Source organism: Bison bison, unplaced genomic scaffold, assembly GCF_000754665.1.
Source record: "Bison bison bison isolate TAMUID 2011002044 unplaced genomic scaffold, Bison_UMD1.0 scf7180017864057, whole genome shotgun sequence".
NCBI classification, from domain to species: domain Eukaryota; kingdom Metazoa; phylum Chordata; class Mammalia; order Artiodactyla; family Bovidae; genus Bison; species Bison bison.
Genome location: NW_011494629.1, coordinates 6,264,059 through 6,280,551, shown reverse-complemented (window position 1 = coordinate 6,280,551; position 16,493 = coordinate 6,264,059). Strand labels below are relative to the sequence as shown.

General features: G+C 42.5%; 1 protein-coding gene across 1 annotated transcript in view; it reads right to left on the bottom strand.

The window, feature by feature from the left end:
• Nucleotides 1–14,551, bottom strand: part of FBP2 (fructose-1,6-bisphosphatase 2) — a 44,323-nt gene extending 29,772 nt beyond the window's left edge. The window contains exons 1-3 of the mRNA XM_010836045.1: nucleotides 14,249–14,551; nucleotides 8,987–9,149; nucleotides 6,919–7,011 (exon numbers count right to left, since the gene is read on the bottom strand). Coding sequence (XP_010834347.1) covers nucleotides 6,919–7,011; nucleotides 8,987–9,149; nucleotides 14,249–14,418 — 426 coding nt within the window. The 5' untranslated portion in view covers nucleotides 14,419–14,551. The remainder of the gene's footprint in view (nucleotides 1–6,918; nucleotides 7,012–8,986; nucleotides 9,150–14,248) is intronic.
• Nucleotides 14,552–16,493: the final 1,942 nt, after the last annotated feature.

The following is a 16,493-nucleotide window of genomic DNA, read 5'->3' as shown; positions in this document are numbered from 1 at the left end:
CTGATTTGCAGATATTGAAGAATCCTTGCATCCCTGGGATAAAGCCCACTTGGTCACAATGTATGATCTTTTTAATATGTTGTTGGATTCTGTTTGCTAGAATTTTGTTAAGGATTTTTGCATCTATGTTCATCAGTGATATTGGCCTATAGTTTTCTTTTTTTGTGGCATCTTTGTCAGGTTTTGGTATTAGGGTGATGGTGGCCTCATAGAATGAGTTTGGAAGTTTACCTTCATCTGCAATTTTCTGGAAGAGTTTGACTAGGATAGATGTTAGCTCTTCTCTAAATTTTTGGTAGAATTCAGCTGTGAAGCCGTCTGGTCCTGGGCTTTTGTTTGTTGGAAGATTTCTGATTACAGTTTCAGTTTCCGTGCTTGTGATGGGTCTGTTAAGATTTCCTATTTCTTCCTGGTTCAGTTTTGGAAAGTTGTTCTTTCTAAGAATTTGTCCATTTCTTCCAAGTTGTCCGCTTTATTTGCATATAGTTGCTGATAATAGTCTCTTATGATTCTTTGTATTTCTGTGATGTCTGTTGTGATCTCTCCGTTTTAGTTTCTAATTTTGTTGATTTGATTTTTTTCCCTTTGTTTCTTGATGAGTCTGGCTAATGGTTTGTCAATTTTATTTATCTTCTCAAAGAACCAGCTTTTGGCTTTGTTGGTTTTTACTATGGTCTCTTTTGTTTCTTTTGCATTTATTTCCGCCCTAATTTTAATGATTTCTTTCCTTCTACTAACCCTGGGGTTCTTCATTTCTTCCTTTTCTAGTTGCTTTAGGTGTACAGTTAGGTTATTTATTTGACTTTTTTCTTGTTTCTTGAGGTAAGCCTGTATTGCTATGAACCTTCCCCTTAGCACTGCTTTTACAGTGTCCCATAGGTTTTGGGTTGTTGTGTTTTCATTTTCATTCATTTCAATGCATATTTTAATTTCTTTTTTATTTCTTCTGTGATTTATTAGTTATTCAGCAGCGTGTTGTTCAGCCTCCATATGTTGGAATTTTTAATAGTTTTTCTCCTGTAATTGACATGTAATCGTACTGCATTGTGGTTAGAAAAGATGCTTGGAATGATTTCCATTTTTTTTAAATTTACCAAGGCTAGATTTATGGCCCAGGATGTGATCTGTCCTGGAGAAGGTTCTGTGTGCACTTGAGAAAAAGGTGAAATTCATTGTTTTGGGGTGCAATATCCTATAAATATCAATTAGGTCTAACTGGTCTATTGTATCATTTAAAGTTTGTGTTTACTTGTTAATTTTCTGTTTAGTTGATCTATCCATAGGTGTGAGTGGGGTATTAAAGTCTCCCACTATTATTGTGTTATTTAATTTCCCCTTTCATACTTGTTAGCATTTGTCTTACATATTGTGGTGTTCCTATGCTGGGTGCATATATATTTACAATTGTTATATCTTCTTCTTGGATTGATCCTTTGATCATTATGTAGTGTCCTTCTTTGTCTCTTTTCACAGCCTTTGTTTTAAAGTCTATTTTATCTGATATGAGTATTGCTACTCCTGCTTTCTTTTGGTCTCTATTTGCGTGGAATATCTTTTTCCAGCCCTTAACTTTCAGTCTGTATGTGTCCCTTGTTTCGAGGTGGATCTCTTGTAGACAACATATATAGGGGTCTTGTTTTTGTATCCATTCAGCCAGTCTTTGTCTTTTGGTTGGGGCATTCAACCCATTTACATTTAAGGTAATTATTGATAAGTATGATCCCATTGCCATTTACTTTATTGTTTTTGGGTTCGAGTTTATACACCCTTTTTGTGTTTCCTGTCTAGAGAAGATCCTTTAGCATTTGTTGGAGAGCTGGTTTGGTGGTGCTGAATTCGCTCAGCTTTTGCTTGTCTGTAAAGCTTTTGATTCCTCCTTCATATTTGTTTTTTTTTCCTCCTTCATATTTGAATGGCATCCTTGCTGGATACAGTAATCTGGGTGGTAGGTTATTTTCTTTCATCACTTTAAATAAGTCCTGCCATTCCCTCCTGGCCTGAAGAGTTTCTATTGAAAGATCAGCTGCTATCCTTATGGGAATCCACTTGTGTGTTATTTGTTGTTTTTCCCTTGGTGCTTTTAATATTTGTTCTTTGTGTTTGATCTTCGTTAATTTGATTAGTATGTGTCTTGGGGTGTTTTGCCTTGGGTTTATCCTGTTTGGGACTCTCTGGGTTTCTTGGACTTGGATTCCTTCCCCATTTTAGGGAAGTTTTCAACTATTATCTCCTCAAATATTTTCTCATGGTCTTTCTTTTTGTCTTCTTTTTCTGGGACTCCTATGATTCAAATGTTGGGGCATTTAACATTGTCCCAGAGGTCTCTGAGGTTGTCTTCATTTCTTTTCATTCTTTTTTCTTTTTTCCTCTCTGTTTCATTTATTTCACCATTCTATCTTCTATCTCACTTATCCTATCTCCTGCCTCTGTTATTCTACTGTTGGTTCCCTCCAGAGTGTTTTTTATCTCATTTATTGCATTATTCATTATATATCGACTCTTTTTTGTTTCTTCTAGGTCCTTGTTATACCTTTCTTGCATCTTCTCGATCCTTGTCTCCAGGCTATTTATCTGTAACTCCAATTTGTATTCAAGGTTTTGGATCATTTTTAGTATCATTATTTGGAATTCTTTATCAGGTAGATTCCCTATCTCTTCCTCTTTTGTTTGGTTTGGTGGGCATTTATCCTGTTCCTTTACCCCACTTGACTTCACATCCCAGGATGTCTGGCTCTAGGTGAGTGATCACACCATTGTGATTATCTGGGTTGTGAAGATCTTTTTTGAATAGTTCTTCTGTGTATTCTTGCCACATCTTAATATCTTCTGCTTCTGTTAGGTGCATACCATTTCTATCCTTTATTGAGCCCATCTTTGCATGAAATGTTCGCTTGGTATCTCTAATTTTCTTGAAGAGATCTCTAGTCTTTCCTATTCTGTTGTTTTCCTCTATTTGTTTGCATTGATCACTGAGGAAGGCTTTCTTATCTCTCCTTGCTATTCTTTGGAAATCATTTGAATATTCATTGGAAGGACTGATGCTGATGTTGAAGCTGAAATTCAAATACTTTGGCCACCTGATGTGAAGAATTGACTCATTTGAAAAGACTCTGATGCTGGGAAAGATGGAGGCAGGAGGAGAAGGGGATCAGAGAAGATGAAATGGACATGAGTTTGAGTAAGCTCCAGGAGTTGGTGATGGACAGGGAGGCATGGCGTGCTGCAGTCCCTGAGGTTGCAAAGAGTTGGACACGACTGAGCTACTGAACTGAACTGAACTGAATAGCCTAGTGGTTTCCACTACTTTTTTCAATTTAAACCTGAATTTTGCAATAAGGAACTCATGACCTGAGCTACAGTCAGCTCCCAGTCTTGTCTTCACTGACTGTATAGAGCTTCTGCATCTTTGGCTGCAAAGAACATAATCTGATTTCAATATTGACCATCTGGTGATGTCCATGTGTAGAGTCCTCGCTTGTGCTGTTGTAAGAGGATGTTTGCTCTGACCATTGCTTTCTCTTGACAACATTCTGTTAGTCTTTGCCTTGTTTCATCTTGTACTCCAAGACCAAACCTGACTGTTACTCCAGGCATCTCTTGACTTCCTAGTTTTGCATTCCTTATTTTTACAATCCCCTATGATGAAAAGGACATCTTTTATTGGTTCTAGTTCCCAAATGTGTTGTAGATCTTCACAGAACTGGCCAACTTCAGCTTCTTCACCATCAGTGGTTGGGGCATAGACTTAGATTACTGTCACGCTGAATGGTTTGCCTTGAAAATGAACTAAGATCATTCTGCCATTTTTGAGGTTGCTCCAAAGTATTGCATTTCAGACACTTTTGTTGTTATAAGGGTTACTCCATTTCTTCTAATGGATTCTTACTCACAGTAGTAGATACAATGATTACCTGAATTAAATTCACCCATTCCCATCCATTTTAGTTCACTAATTCCTAACATGTAATGTTCACTAACATCTACTAAGAAACAGATGTTCAGTCTTGCCGTCTCCTCCTTGATCAGCGGCTTCATTCTTTCTGAACCTGTTAGTAATTGCCCTTCATTCTTCCCAGTATCATATTAGATGCCTTCCAACCTGAGGGGCTCATCTTTTAGTGTCATATGTTTTTATCTTTTCATACTGTTCATGGAGTTCTCCTGGCAAAAATACTGGAGTGTGTTGCCATTGCCTCCTCCAGTCGACCACATTTTGTCACATCTCTTCACTATGACTCATCTGTCCTGAGTGGCCCTGCACAGTATGGTTCATAACTTCACAGAGTTATGCAAGCCCATTCACCATGACAAGGCTGGTACCAGTGACAAGAGCTTTCATTTTAATTTAATCTGATAAACATAAGATAGTGCTTTTTTTTTTTTTTTTTTTCAACTTGGTCAACTTGATGGGTGGGAAAAAAAAAAGATACTTGCTTTAGTTTCCATTTTGTATAATTAATAAAGTAAAATTTTATATATTAATTGACCATTTTATTTCTTATTGTGTAAGTTGCCTGTTTCACGTCATTGGTTACTTTTCTATCTAGACAGTCATCTTCTTATTGTTGATTTTGGGCTTCCCAGGTGGCGCTAGTGGTAAAGAACCTGCCCGCCAATGCAGGAGACATGAGAGACTTGGGTTCAATCCCTGGGTCAAGAAGATCCCCTGAAGGAGGGCTCAGCAACCTCCAATATTCTTGCCTGGAGAATCCCACTAACAGAGGAGCCTGGTGGGCTACAGTCCATAGGGTAGCACAGTCGGACATGACTGAAGCAACTTGGCATGCAAGCATTGTTGATTTGCTTTTTACATATGAAAAATATAAGTGCCTTATATGTTGCAAACATTTTCCTCAATTGTCATCTGCCTGTTAATTTTATTTACAGTGTCATTTCTTTTGCAGTTTTTTTTTTTTTTTTTGTAATTAGAGCTCTGAAGCGACCTGCTCTCTCACTAGAGCATTAAGCAATATTGTCCCCCTTCTTTAGCAATACAATCAGAGAGAATCTGTGGTTATTTGGACTAGCCTTCAGAGCCTGTGTTTTGCTTAAATTTTAAGACAAAACCTCTGTGTTCAAAAATCACCAAAATCCATATGTGAATAGCCCATATTATATATAATAATATTCCTCTCTTTTTTGTTTCAGACTTCATTTTCTTAGAACAGTTTTAGAATCACATAAAAATTGTGGGAAAGAAATAGAGATTTCCAACATATCCACTGTCGGCACACATGCACAGCCTCATTCATTATTCCTTTTCATTTTTAAATCAGTTGGTCTTAAGATGCTATTAAGACCATCATAAAAAAGGAAAAGGCAAAAACCGTTTGCAGATTATACATAGAATAAGGGATGAATATCCAGAATATATAAAGAACTCACACAACTTAATGGCAAAAAACACAATCTGACCAAATAGACATTTTTCCAAAGAAGACATACAAAGGGCCAACAGGTACATGAAAAGATGTCTAACATCATTAACCATCAGGGAAAGGCAGATCAAAACCACAATGAGATATCACCTCACACCTGCCAGAAGGACTAAATAAAAAAGATGAGTGAGGACACGTGTTGGTGAGGATGTGGAGAAAACAGAACCCTTGTGAACTGCCCGTGGGAATGTAAACTGGTACAACCACTATGGAAAACAGTGTGGTGGTTCTTCAGAAAATTAAAAATAGAGCTATATATAATTTCCAGGAATTATACTTTTTAGTATAAACATGAAGGAAATGAAATCACTATTTCAAATGTATGTATATATATATAATTCAGCCATGAAAAAGAAGGAAATCCTGCAATTTGTGATGATATGAATGAACTTTGACAGTGTTATGCTAGATGAAATAAGCCAGAGAAAGATAAGTACTGTATGATCTCATTTATATGTGGACTCAAAAAAAAAAACAACCCAACTCATAGAACAGATTGGTGGTTGCCAGAATCAGGGGATGGAGGTAGGTGAAGGGAGTGAAGGTAGTCAAAGATATAAACGTCCAGTTATAAAATAAATAAGTCCTTGGGATGTAATAGATGGCATGGTGACTACAGTTAACAATACCACACTGTATATTTGAAAGCTGCTATGGGGTTTCCCTGGTGACTCGGATGATAAAGAATCTGCCTGCAATGTGGGAGACCCAGGTTCGATTCCTGGGTTGGGAAGGTCTCCTGGAGAAGGGGATGGCAACTCTCTCCAGTATTCTTGCCTGGGGAACTCCATGGACAGAAGAGCCTGGTGGGCTACAGTCTGTGGGGTGGCAAAGAGTCATACATGACTGAGCAACTAATGTGAGAGTTGCTCATCACAAGAACAAAAAACTGCACCTATTGAGAGGGTGGATATTGACTATTTCATTGAATTTTGCCAACAACCTCAATAAGCCTGGAAGCGAGCTCTTCTCAGTAGGAGACCAAGCCAGCTAACACCCAGATTTTGGCCTTATCAGATACAGCTCAGCCATGCTGTCAGACTTCTGACCCAAGAACTGGGACACAATAAATGGGTGTTGTTTTAAACCTCTAAATGCGTGTGAATTGTTACAGCAGCAACAGAAAATGAATGCAATAAGATGTGAGATACACAAGGAAGGAACACAGGGGCCTTCAGATGTCGCTTGGAACTTAACTCCATGTCTGGCATTTGTATCACACCCAGATTTTCAAAATAAGGTCCCATGTATCCTCTCACCCTGCCTTCCCATGAACACTGAGACAAGGGCTGAGGGAAAATACTGACTTGGGTCTTCAATGAGGATTCTGAGGCAGAGGGAGGTTCGTAGCTTGCTTGCTGTGGTGTGTCTGGTTAGTGGGAGGACAAAGGTTAGAACTCCAGACTCGTGGCTCTGAGCCCAGGAACCTTCCTGAAACCATCAGAGGAAGGAGGTGTTAAAGAGCAGACTGTTTGCTCACCTTTCTGTAGATGGCAAATATGGTTCCAATGGAAGCCAGGCAGTCAATGTTGGAAGATCCGTCCAGAGGGTCAAAGCAGACCACGTATTTCCCCTACGTGCACAGAAGGCAGAACACCTGATCAACACAGGTCAATACACTGCGTAATTCAACACTCTGTTCCAGTGAACACACTCTGTGTAAGTGGCTGAGTCTGGCAGGTAAAACCCCATCAGAAGCGACTTAGACCAAAGGGATATCCTTATCAAAAATTACAATTACAATTACTTAAGGAATGCAGAGCATATCCACATATATTAATTGTGCAGTTCACAGCTCACTTGCCCATAAACAGATTAGCTGATTCCCACAGGGGGTGAAGATTAGCTGATTAATCAGATTAGCTGATTCCCACCTACCCCCAAATATCTTTACTCCCACCTACTCTGGCTTCATCCTCCCCTCCTACCTGGGACCACTGGGAATTGCTGAAGGTGTGAGAGGAACTGGTCTGAACTGGGCACCATGCTGGAAGGAGTTGGAGAAGCTTCAGATAAACTTGGGCAAGTTCTACCTAAGTCCATAGTAAGGTCGTTATTGAATTACTGATACATCAAGCTTTTCCCCAGACAGGCTTTCTTCATTTTGGCACATTTTTATCAAAACAAAACTTCAGAACAAGGTCCCAGGGCCTCTGGGCCTCTCTTATTAAGATAGCAGCTGTATGAAAGTACATCCAGAGAATAAAAGTATTCCTTTGGGTTTTGCGGCATCTGCCTTTCCTTTCTGACGTGAAGACCAGAAGACAGACCAGGTGGGGTCCTGGGATACCAGGTCCCTCATGTCCGCCCATGCTGCTGTCACAGACAACTCAGTGGAAAGAAATCACCAGATAATTTTTACTGACCGCCTAGGTACGAGGTTCTGTGAGAGCCTTAATGATGGGGACTGGGGTCTCCTGGCTCATTAAATACTGCCAGTACAACATCAAGTAAAATGGGAGTCATTTCTCCCACTGCCTAGCTACTTTTCCCCTGACTTTCCAATGAGTAGTGCCCTAGATTAATTTGGCTTTCCTTCCTTCTTTCTCAATAGGAGGTGGGGGTAGGGGAGTGGAATCCATAAACTTGGAAATCTCTCACTCTCCCTGTAGATAATCCAAATCAGCTCATTCATTCATGCCTGCATGCATTCAGCAGTTATTTGCTCAACATCAAGCACACACTGGAGAATGTTCAGGAGCCGGTGTGACAGTTGAGAATAACAGGTGTGACTTAGCCTGAATTACGTGAGACAAGTACAAAGGGCTTTTGCACAATCCCCAGTATATAGTAAGTGTTTAATAAATTTGGCTTTACTTTTTCCATCCTTTCAGCTAATCATAAAGCAATGGCACCTTGTCCTCAAGATCCAGTGTATAAAACAAGAGCCAACAGTACTGGCATTTATGTGGTATTACTGTATCGCAACTGATCATGGGTTAAATTTTTGGCCACGAATTTTTTAAAAAATAAACTGTGGAACCATACTGAATATAGACCCTCCCCAGGCATGCCATGAACTAAACAAGTTTACCATTGTATTAAGGCAAGAGCAACAATCTTTACAATTTCTTTTCTGTTGTAGTCTAACAGGTTGCCAGGCATGAGGAAATCTCTGCTAAAACCAAACCCCCTTGGGGAAGGGGCGAAGATTGTGGGGATGAGAAAAGTAAAAGACCAAAAATATCGCTCTTCCCAGGAACTCTACTTTTTACTGGACCTGATTTTCAAGCTCCAAAACGTTGGAACTTGTTACTAATACAGTAGGTGAAAACCCAAGATGAACCCTGTCCACTGATAAGTTTTGGTAAAGCACTCTGATTTATTTCCTGAATGAATCACTTCCTTATTATGGAGTCTCTTTGACTAAACAGCAAAAAACTTCAAAGTAAAGAAATATGCAAACCGTGGTTTCTGGAAAACAAAAATTAAGCAATAGAGAAAAAAATCCCAGAAACTGAAATAAAGCAAGGCAATCAGATTCTTCCCAGCTCAGTTGCGCCCTCCACTGGTGAACAGAAGAACCTCAGCCCGGCTGCCACACGTACCCTCTTCTCCTTGGAGGTGATAATGGCTTCTTTATTCTCTTCCGACACCAGGACGCAGGTGCTGTAGGAGGACTGGAGCATGTTGATCACCAGGGCATTGGATAACACGTCCAGTTTCTTCACCTCATCCCCCGTCACGTTCACGCTTCCCGCGATTCCGTACCTAAGACGGCAAAAAGCTGGAGGAAATCAGGAAGGGAGCCCAGGACTCCAGCGAAGATGCCAGGACGCCAGGACACCTCCCCTGTATCCCTCTTTTCCCTTCATGGCTCCAGGGTCTCCAGATGATAAATACGACCGAATGCGTCCTGTCTCACAGCGCTGGTTCTTACCCTGGCTCGGAGCCACTGTTGCAAGTTCCTAGTCATATCAGTAACACTACAGGATTCAATCTTACTAATGTACAACTCTGCCCCACCCCCGCCTCCCTCGGGGCCCTGAAGGACGGAGGGGGAGTTCATAAAGTCAGACACATCGCCATAATTAAAAACTTTAAAAAGTAAAGGACTGTGGATTTCCAGCCTTGGAATTTCTAGTATTTGTTGATTATCCTCAAATAGTGGCCTGTTGGGCTGAAATAAAAACTGTTCTGCTGTAGCCTGGCATTACTTGAATAAAGAAGGAAATTAGGGATAAAATTTAATTTGGTTCTTTATTACCATTACCAAGCAATATAAGAAAGAGTGGCAGTGTAAAAATTCTATTTGGGTGCTTTGGGTTATAGAGGATTGCTATCTAAAGTCTCCGGCTCCCGTCCTCGTGGTTAGGAACCTTCTAAAAAGCCAGTCAGATCACCCCCATCTCTCCCAGAGTCCCCAAGTCCCCCATACTTGGCTTCAGACCCTATCAAGGGAGCCCTGGCCCCACACTTGGCCTTGCCGCTTAGCCTTTCACCCTCAGCCTCTGGAACCCTGCGTGTGCACACATCTGCCTTCCATGGACTCCTGGTTCACTGTCCCCTGGCTTCATGCTCGTTTCTCCATGAGCCACATGGCTATCACTCCCCTCCAGCCTTCCACATTCCAACAGCCGCAAAGGTCCTGAGGCCACCAGTACCCCACAAGCTGCTTTTCTCTTTCCCACCTTCAGTCATGGGGTGTCCCCCCACCCCATGGGAGTGCTTTCTGCCCACTGACAGCTTAGCCCTCCTAACATCTTCCAGAAGCTTCCCTGGTCCCACCACATACCAGACACAGCCCTGTCAGCCCTTCCACAGCAGCTCACAGTCTGTTCATGGGAATGTCCTCCCTGCTGGATTGTCTGCTCACTGAAGGTAAGAGCTATGCCTCACTGTGCCTGTTTCCACAGTACTCAGAGGTTCAGTATACCTTCACTGAATTACAAAGAATGGATGGCAGGAAAGTAATACCTTCCTCTCCTTTTTGTTAACACCATTTATTTACTGAAGGATTCTTCAAGTGTTTCTAGCAAGTAGCCAGGGTTGAGAGCCACTGATTTACCCTAAACTGGGAGACAACTCATTTCCCATCCCTTTCCCTGACTGACAACATCCCCCCTCTCCCCAAGAGGTGTCTCCCATCACTTGATGTCTGATGTGATGAGATCTGCCTTGGAAAATGATACTGGTAGACTGACCTCAAAGACTGTACCTTCTACTTCAAAATAAAAGCAAACAAGTACACAGTGACAAAACTAGATTGTTCTGCATCAGCATTTACAGTGTTCACAAACCCTGTGAACTCGATTTTCTTGTTTAATGCAGCTTCTATTGGAGAATGAAAAGCTGGGGTGCCTGGGGCCTGTGGGTGGTGGGGAAGAGAAACAGGCTCTCTGTTCGGTGTTTTGCAAACACCGCTCCCCAACACCACACTAACCCTGTCCTTACCCTACCTCTCAGCCCACCCTGTGCACCCTCCTTGCAGGAACTGGGCATGTTGCTCCGTCTCCCTCCCTTCCTACAATCCCTCCATCAACACCTCTCCTTCCAGAAAGAATGGAAGCTCATTCACAAGAGATCTAATTGCCTGACAACTGCTCCAAGTTAGATCATGGACAGGAAAATGCTTTATAAGCCATAGACAGTATCTTCTTACTGCTTTTACTAATGTTAAAACTTTACTGACATATTATAAATGAATTGTTCTGCATTTTGACATTAGGAAGCTGTGGAGAGGATTCTGGGGACAGCATTCCCAGAATGCTAACATTCCCTTCTTCCTATAGCAGGAAGCAGGAAAAAAAGAAGAAAAATATGAGACTTTCAGATCAGTTTTGCATTTATGGAGCATGTGCCTAGAAATATCTTCCCATAAAGAGGAAGCAGAGGAATGAGGTGCTTGAAGCCCCCTAAATGGGAAAGAGACAGAAATATCTGAATCGGCAGAACACATGGTCTCTGTCAAGCTTAATCCTGCCCCTGTCCTCCGGTGAAGTGTGAAATTCTGACATCTTGTTTCCACAGGCTGCGCCCGCCACCTAGTGGTCAGTTGGCAACATCGACCTGTTAGCCCGCAAATTCCCCAGGTTTGGACCTGAGTTTGAGCAATCCCCGGGAGTTGGTGACAGACAGGGAAGTCTGGTGTGCTGCAGTCCGTGGGGTCGCAAAGAGCCAGATACAACTGAGCGACTGAACTGAACTGGGCTTGGAACCCAACAACCTCAGATATGCAGGTGATAGCACTCTAATGGCAGAAGGGAAACGGAACTAAAGAGCCTCTTGGTGAGGACGAAAGAGGAGAGTGAAAAAGCTGGCTTGAAACTCAACATTCAAAAAACTAGTATCATGGCATCCTGTCCCATCACTTTGTGGCAAATAGTTGAGGAAAAAAGTGGAAACAGTGGCAGATATTATTCCTGGGCTCCAGAATCACTGCAGACAGTGACTGCAGCCACAAAATCAAAAGACACTTGCTCCTTGGAAGAAAAGCTATGACAAATATAGACAGCATATTCAAAAGCAGAGACATCACTTTGCCAACCAAGGTCTGTATATTCAAAGCTATGGTTTTTCCAGTAGTCATGTATGGATGTGAGAGTTGCACTATAAAGAAAGCTGAGTGCTGAAGAATTCATGCTTTTGAACTGTGGTGTTGAAGAAGACTCTTGAGAGTCCCTTGGACAGAAAGGAGATCAAACCAGTCAATTCTTAAGGAAATCAACACTGAATATTCATTGGAAGGGCCAATGCTGAAGTTGAAGCCTCAATACTTTGGCCATCTGATGTGAAAAGCCAACTTATTGGAAAAGACCCTGATGTTGGGAAAGATTGCAGGCAGGGCAGGGGGAGAAGGGGATGACAGAGGATAAGATGGTCAGATGGCATCATCAGCTCAAGGGACAAGACTTTGAGCAAATTCCAGGAGATGGTGAAGGACAGGGAAGCCTTGCATGCTGCAGTCCATGGAATCTAAGAGTCGGACACGACTGAGTGACTGAACAACAAATAATGAGCACTTACTGAGCACTTATTATGGGGCTGGCAATGTCAAAATCATCATCACATGGGCTTACTAAGCCTTACAACAGCCCCACAAGTTAGTTAGAGGCTATTAGTATACAAGTCATTTTACAGTTTTACAGTCCCTAGCGAGAGTGGGTCATTGACTATAATCAGATGGCATGAAAAACCAAGTCAAAGGAACACCTGAATTATCCAATCCCTAAGTCCACTTCCTCTAGACACTACATGACCACGAAGTCAGAGTTCTGCAGCAATTAGCCACAACCCCTGCCCTGCCCAGCCCCCTGCACAGGGGAGCCCATTCAGGTGAGTAACACTCAGCAGACAGCCTGGGGAACTGCTCTACACGCAGCCCCGCTCACCATCAGGCAGGAGCAGAACAGAGACGAGTGGCTGTGGCTCACATTCACAAAGGTCCTTGAAGATGGAGTTGGCCATTACTGCCAAGTGAGGTACTAAGACAGTTAAAGCAACACACAGAGAGAAGGGAAGCCAGTCACAATCTCCTCTAACTTGGAGCTCATTACTGGGTTACTGGGTCACGAAACCTTACATTAATATAAATAAATTCTGTAATTATCACATTGTTTTTGGTGTTAAAAGTGCTAAGTTGTTAAGAATAAATATTTTTTACTTTTTTTTTTTGGTCCCTTGGCTGTCAGGATCTTAGTTCCCTCACCAGGGATCAAACCCATGTATCCTGCGATGGAACCACAGAGTCTTAATCACTGAGCCATCAGGGAATGCCCAGGAATAAATATTTTTAATTATTGGATTTGGCTATTTCTTCATTTTGGAATAATAATAATAATGAATGATGGGGTCTCTTCATCTTCTGAGAGGACCTCCATTGGAATTGCTACCAGGAAAGTGGAAACCCAAAGACTAATCCTTTTCACCACAGACTGGAACCGGACCCTTGGCTGTGAGGATCAGCAGCACAGCCTGAACTTGGCCTCCTGGGCTTGGGTGAAGCACCAAGAGAGCAAAGTGGAAGAAGGCCCTTCATTCCCTGCTCCCAGGCCAGCACCTCCCAGCATCCTGCATACCAAGTGGACAGAAGGTTGAGTCACAGAGAAGAAATAACAACTGGTTTTAAAAGCAAAACACTTCTTTCAGCAATGAACAGGAGATGGATGACGGGCCTTAAGATTTGGTAAATGAGAGAAAAAAAGATTCGGTAAATGATTTCTAGCTCCTGACAACTTTGGGCAAAGGTCGTGACAGTAAAACCACTCCTATCTGCCCAGGGCATCAGGAGTGGTCTCAAGTCTCCTGGTGGTCGCTTTGTGCCAGTGAGAATGCTAATAAGAGTCTCCTTGTCAGAGGTGGGCTTCTCTGTTGGCTCAGAGGGTAAAGAATCTGCCTGCAGTGCAGGACACCCAGGTTCAATCCCTGGGTCGGGAAGATCCCCTGGTGAAGGAAATGGCAACCCACTCCAGTATTCTTGCCTAGAAAATTCTGTGGACAGAGGAAACTGGTGGGCTACAGTCCATGGGGTCTCAAAGAGTCAGACATGACCAAGCAACTAACAGATTTCAGATTTAACTCAGGATATGTTTTCATGGAACAAGCCCCTGAGCTTGTTGTCATTAGAATACACAGCGACTGGAAAAATGATGCTTTTTTTTCTCCATAGCATGTCTCCAAGAATTTTGTGCCTTTCCTGAGACAAGTCAAAGGCCTCCTTGTCAAAGCACACCTGGCAGAAACTTGGAAGGCCATTTCCCTGCAGGGTGTGCGGGTTAATACTTTTGACCCAGTTTCCGGCCCAGACTCCTGCAGCTCTGCCCACCCACACCGGACCGGGGTCGCAACGTGTCGTCGGGGATCTCACTCACAGGTTGGCCAGGCCCGCCTTACGCACGGCTGAGGAGATGGCTTTGATGGCCGTCAGCATGGAGTTGAGCAGCTGCGTGAGCTCCCCGGTGCCTTTGGCCTGACGCCCCTTTTCCATAACATAGCGGGTCAGGGTGAGCATGTCCGTTTCGAAGGGGCTTCTGTCCCCCATGGCGGCGGGTAATTTTTCGGATTCTTTTCTCACTGCAGAAGAAAGCCTTATCTTTAAGGGCTGATCAGTGGCTCCGCAGTATCAGAGCTGATTAGAAATCTGTACCTTGGTGCCAGGACCTTTAAGGGAAAGTGCCTCAGATCACGTGGTTGAGATAACTGGGCGAGCCCTCAAGGAAACCTCTCTGGCTGGCTGACCTGAAGGCTGCCAAGGAGCCATAAGTCAGCTGTAAATAGAACCTGGAACACAGACCTGCTTTTTCTTGATGAACTTTTTTTCTTTAAAGACCTTAAGAAGCAATCATTTGGTAACAGGTAGGAGATGAGAAATCCAGCCACTAGAAAAATGAGTCATAAAACTCTTATTCAAAGACTCAAAAGTATTCTTCACATGTATTTCCTGCAGGGTTTCATTCCTTCCTGGGGCAGGAGTCAGTCTGGCAGATAACTTATCTGGGGTATAGGTCACATAACAAAATATTGGCAATCCGCTTAGCCAGGCTTCTTTCATATGTTTGAAAAGGATGCTTTTTAATTCCAAAAGGCCTATATGACTGAGTGGATATTTATAGTTGATACTCAAATCTGGAAGAAAAAAAATTTTCCAGCACAGTGCCTAACACCAGAGTTACTTTATTAATTCTTTAGTTTTCCAATTTCTCTACATTTGTATTTTCAAAACAAAAATAATACTTGCTTATTGAAAAGGAAACACTGTGGAAACGGCCCATCCCCTAAACCACCCTGTAGAAATAGCTGTATTAGAGCTGGTGGGGTCTGTATTGGTAATGGGCTTCCTTGTGGCTCAGACAGTAAAAAAAAATCCGCCTGCAATGCGGGAGACCTGGGTTCAACCCTGGACTGGGAAGATCCCCTGGAGGAGGGCATGGTAACCCACTCCAGTATTCTGGCCTGGAGAATCCCTATGGACAGAGGAGCCTGGGAGGCTACAGCCCATGGGGTCGCAGAGAGTCAGGCATGACTGAGGGACTAAGCACACACAGTACTAGTAATAGGCACCTCAGGCAGGTGTGTGGGTGGGGTCTGCATAGGGTGCTCCAAGCACTTTCTCTAGGAGCAGAGAGAACCTGGTTCCAGGTTCCAGGCTAACCATCTGCTAGTTGTACGGTACAACTTTGGAAAAGCTCCTGAAGCCTCATATTCCTCACTTATAAGTGGTGAAAACAATAAAACATCTACCTTTACAGAGTGATTGTGAGGGTTAAAGTGATAAGGTATGCTTGTCACACAGCAGGTGCTCAATACTGGTTAATTACTACTACCTTTCCAATTTTATGATGTCTGTATAACTATTAGGTATACATATACAATTTCATTTTACGAAATAGGACAATATGTGCATTGCTGGGCAATTTGATTTTTTCCTTTGATAGTTACTTCAATTGGAATGTGTTTAGCTGCAAGTAATAGAAAATATAGAGTGATTTAAATATGCGGGAAGTCTCACATATTTTTCTCATATTTTCTCTGAGGCAGCAGCTGGCATTCATGTAGCTGGTCAAAAGTTCCATTAGGAACCTCTCTGTCTCCTCTCTGTAATCCCTGGCCAGTGGGCTTTTGCCTCCATGCTTATCATCTCATCATCACAAAATGGCCATTGCAGCTCCAAACATCTAGCTCACACTGAAGATTCAGAGAGGAGAAGGCAGCTTCAACCACATTAGTTCTCTTTTATTAGGAAATAAATAAGTCATTCCCCGGAAACATCCATTACCACCCCTCAGCACTGTCCCAAGAAACCTTCCACTTATGTAGCATTGGCCAGATGGGTGATGCTGTGTGCAAGAGTTGGACACTGGTGTTGAATCAACCAGTCTTAAGTGTCTACCACAGCAAACATCTTTGTGTCAATACACAGAGACATACTGCATTCCCACGTGTGGACAGTTAGATTTTCTTCTAAATGTTTGTTCTTCCAACAGTGCTGTACCAAGCTTCCTCACCTTTGTGCCAGTGCTTGTGTGAGGGCTTCAGTAAGATACAGCTGTAGAAGATGAACTGCTGTGTCGGAGCATTTTAATTTTGACATCACCAGGATCTAAATTTCTTTAAGAA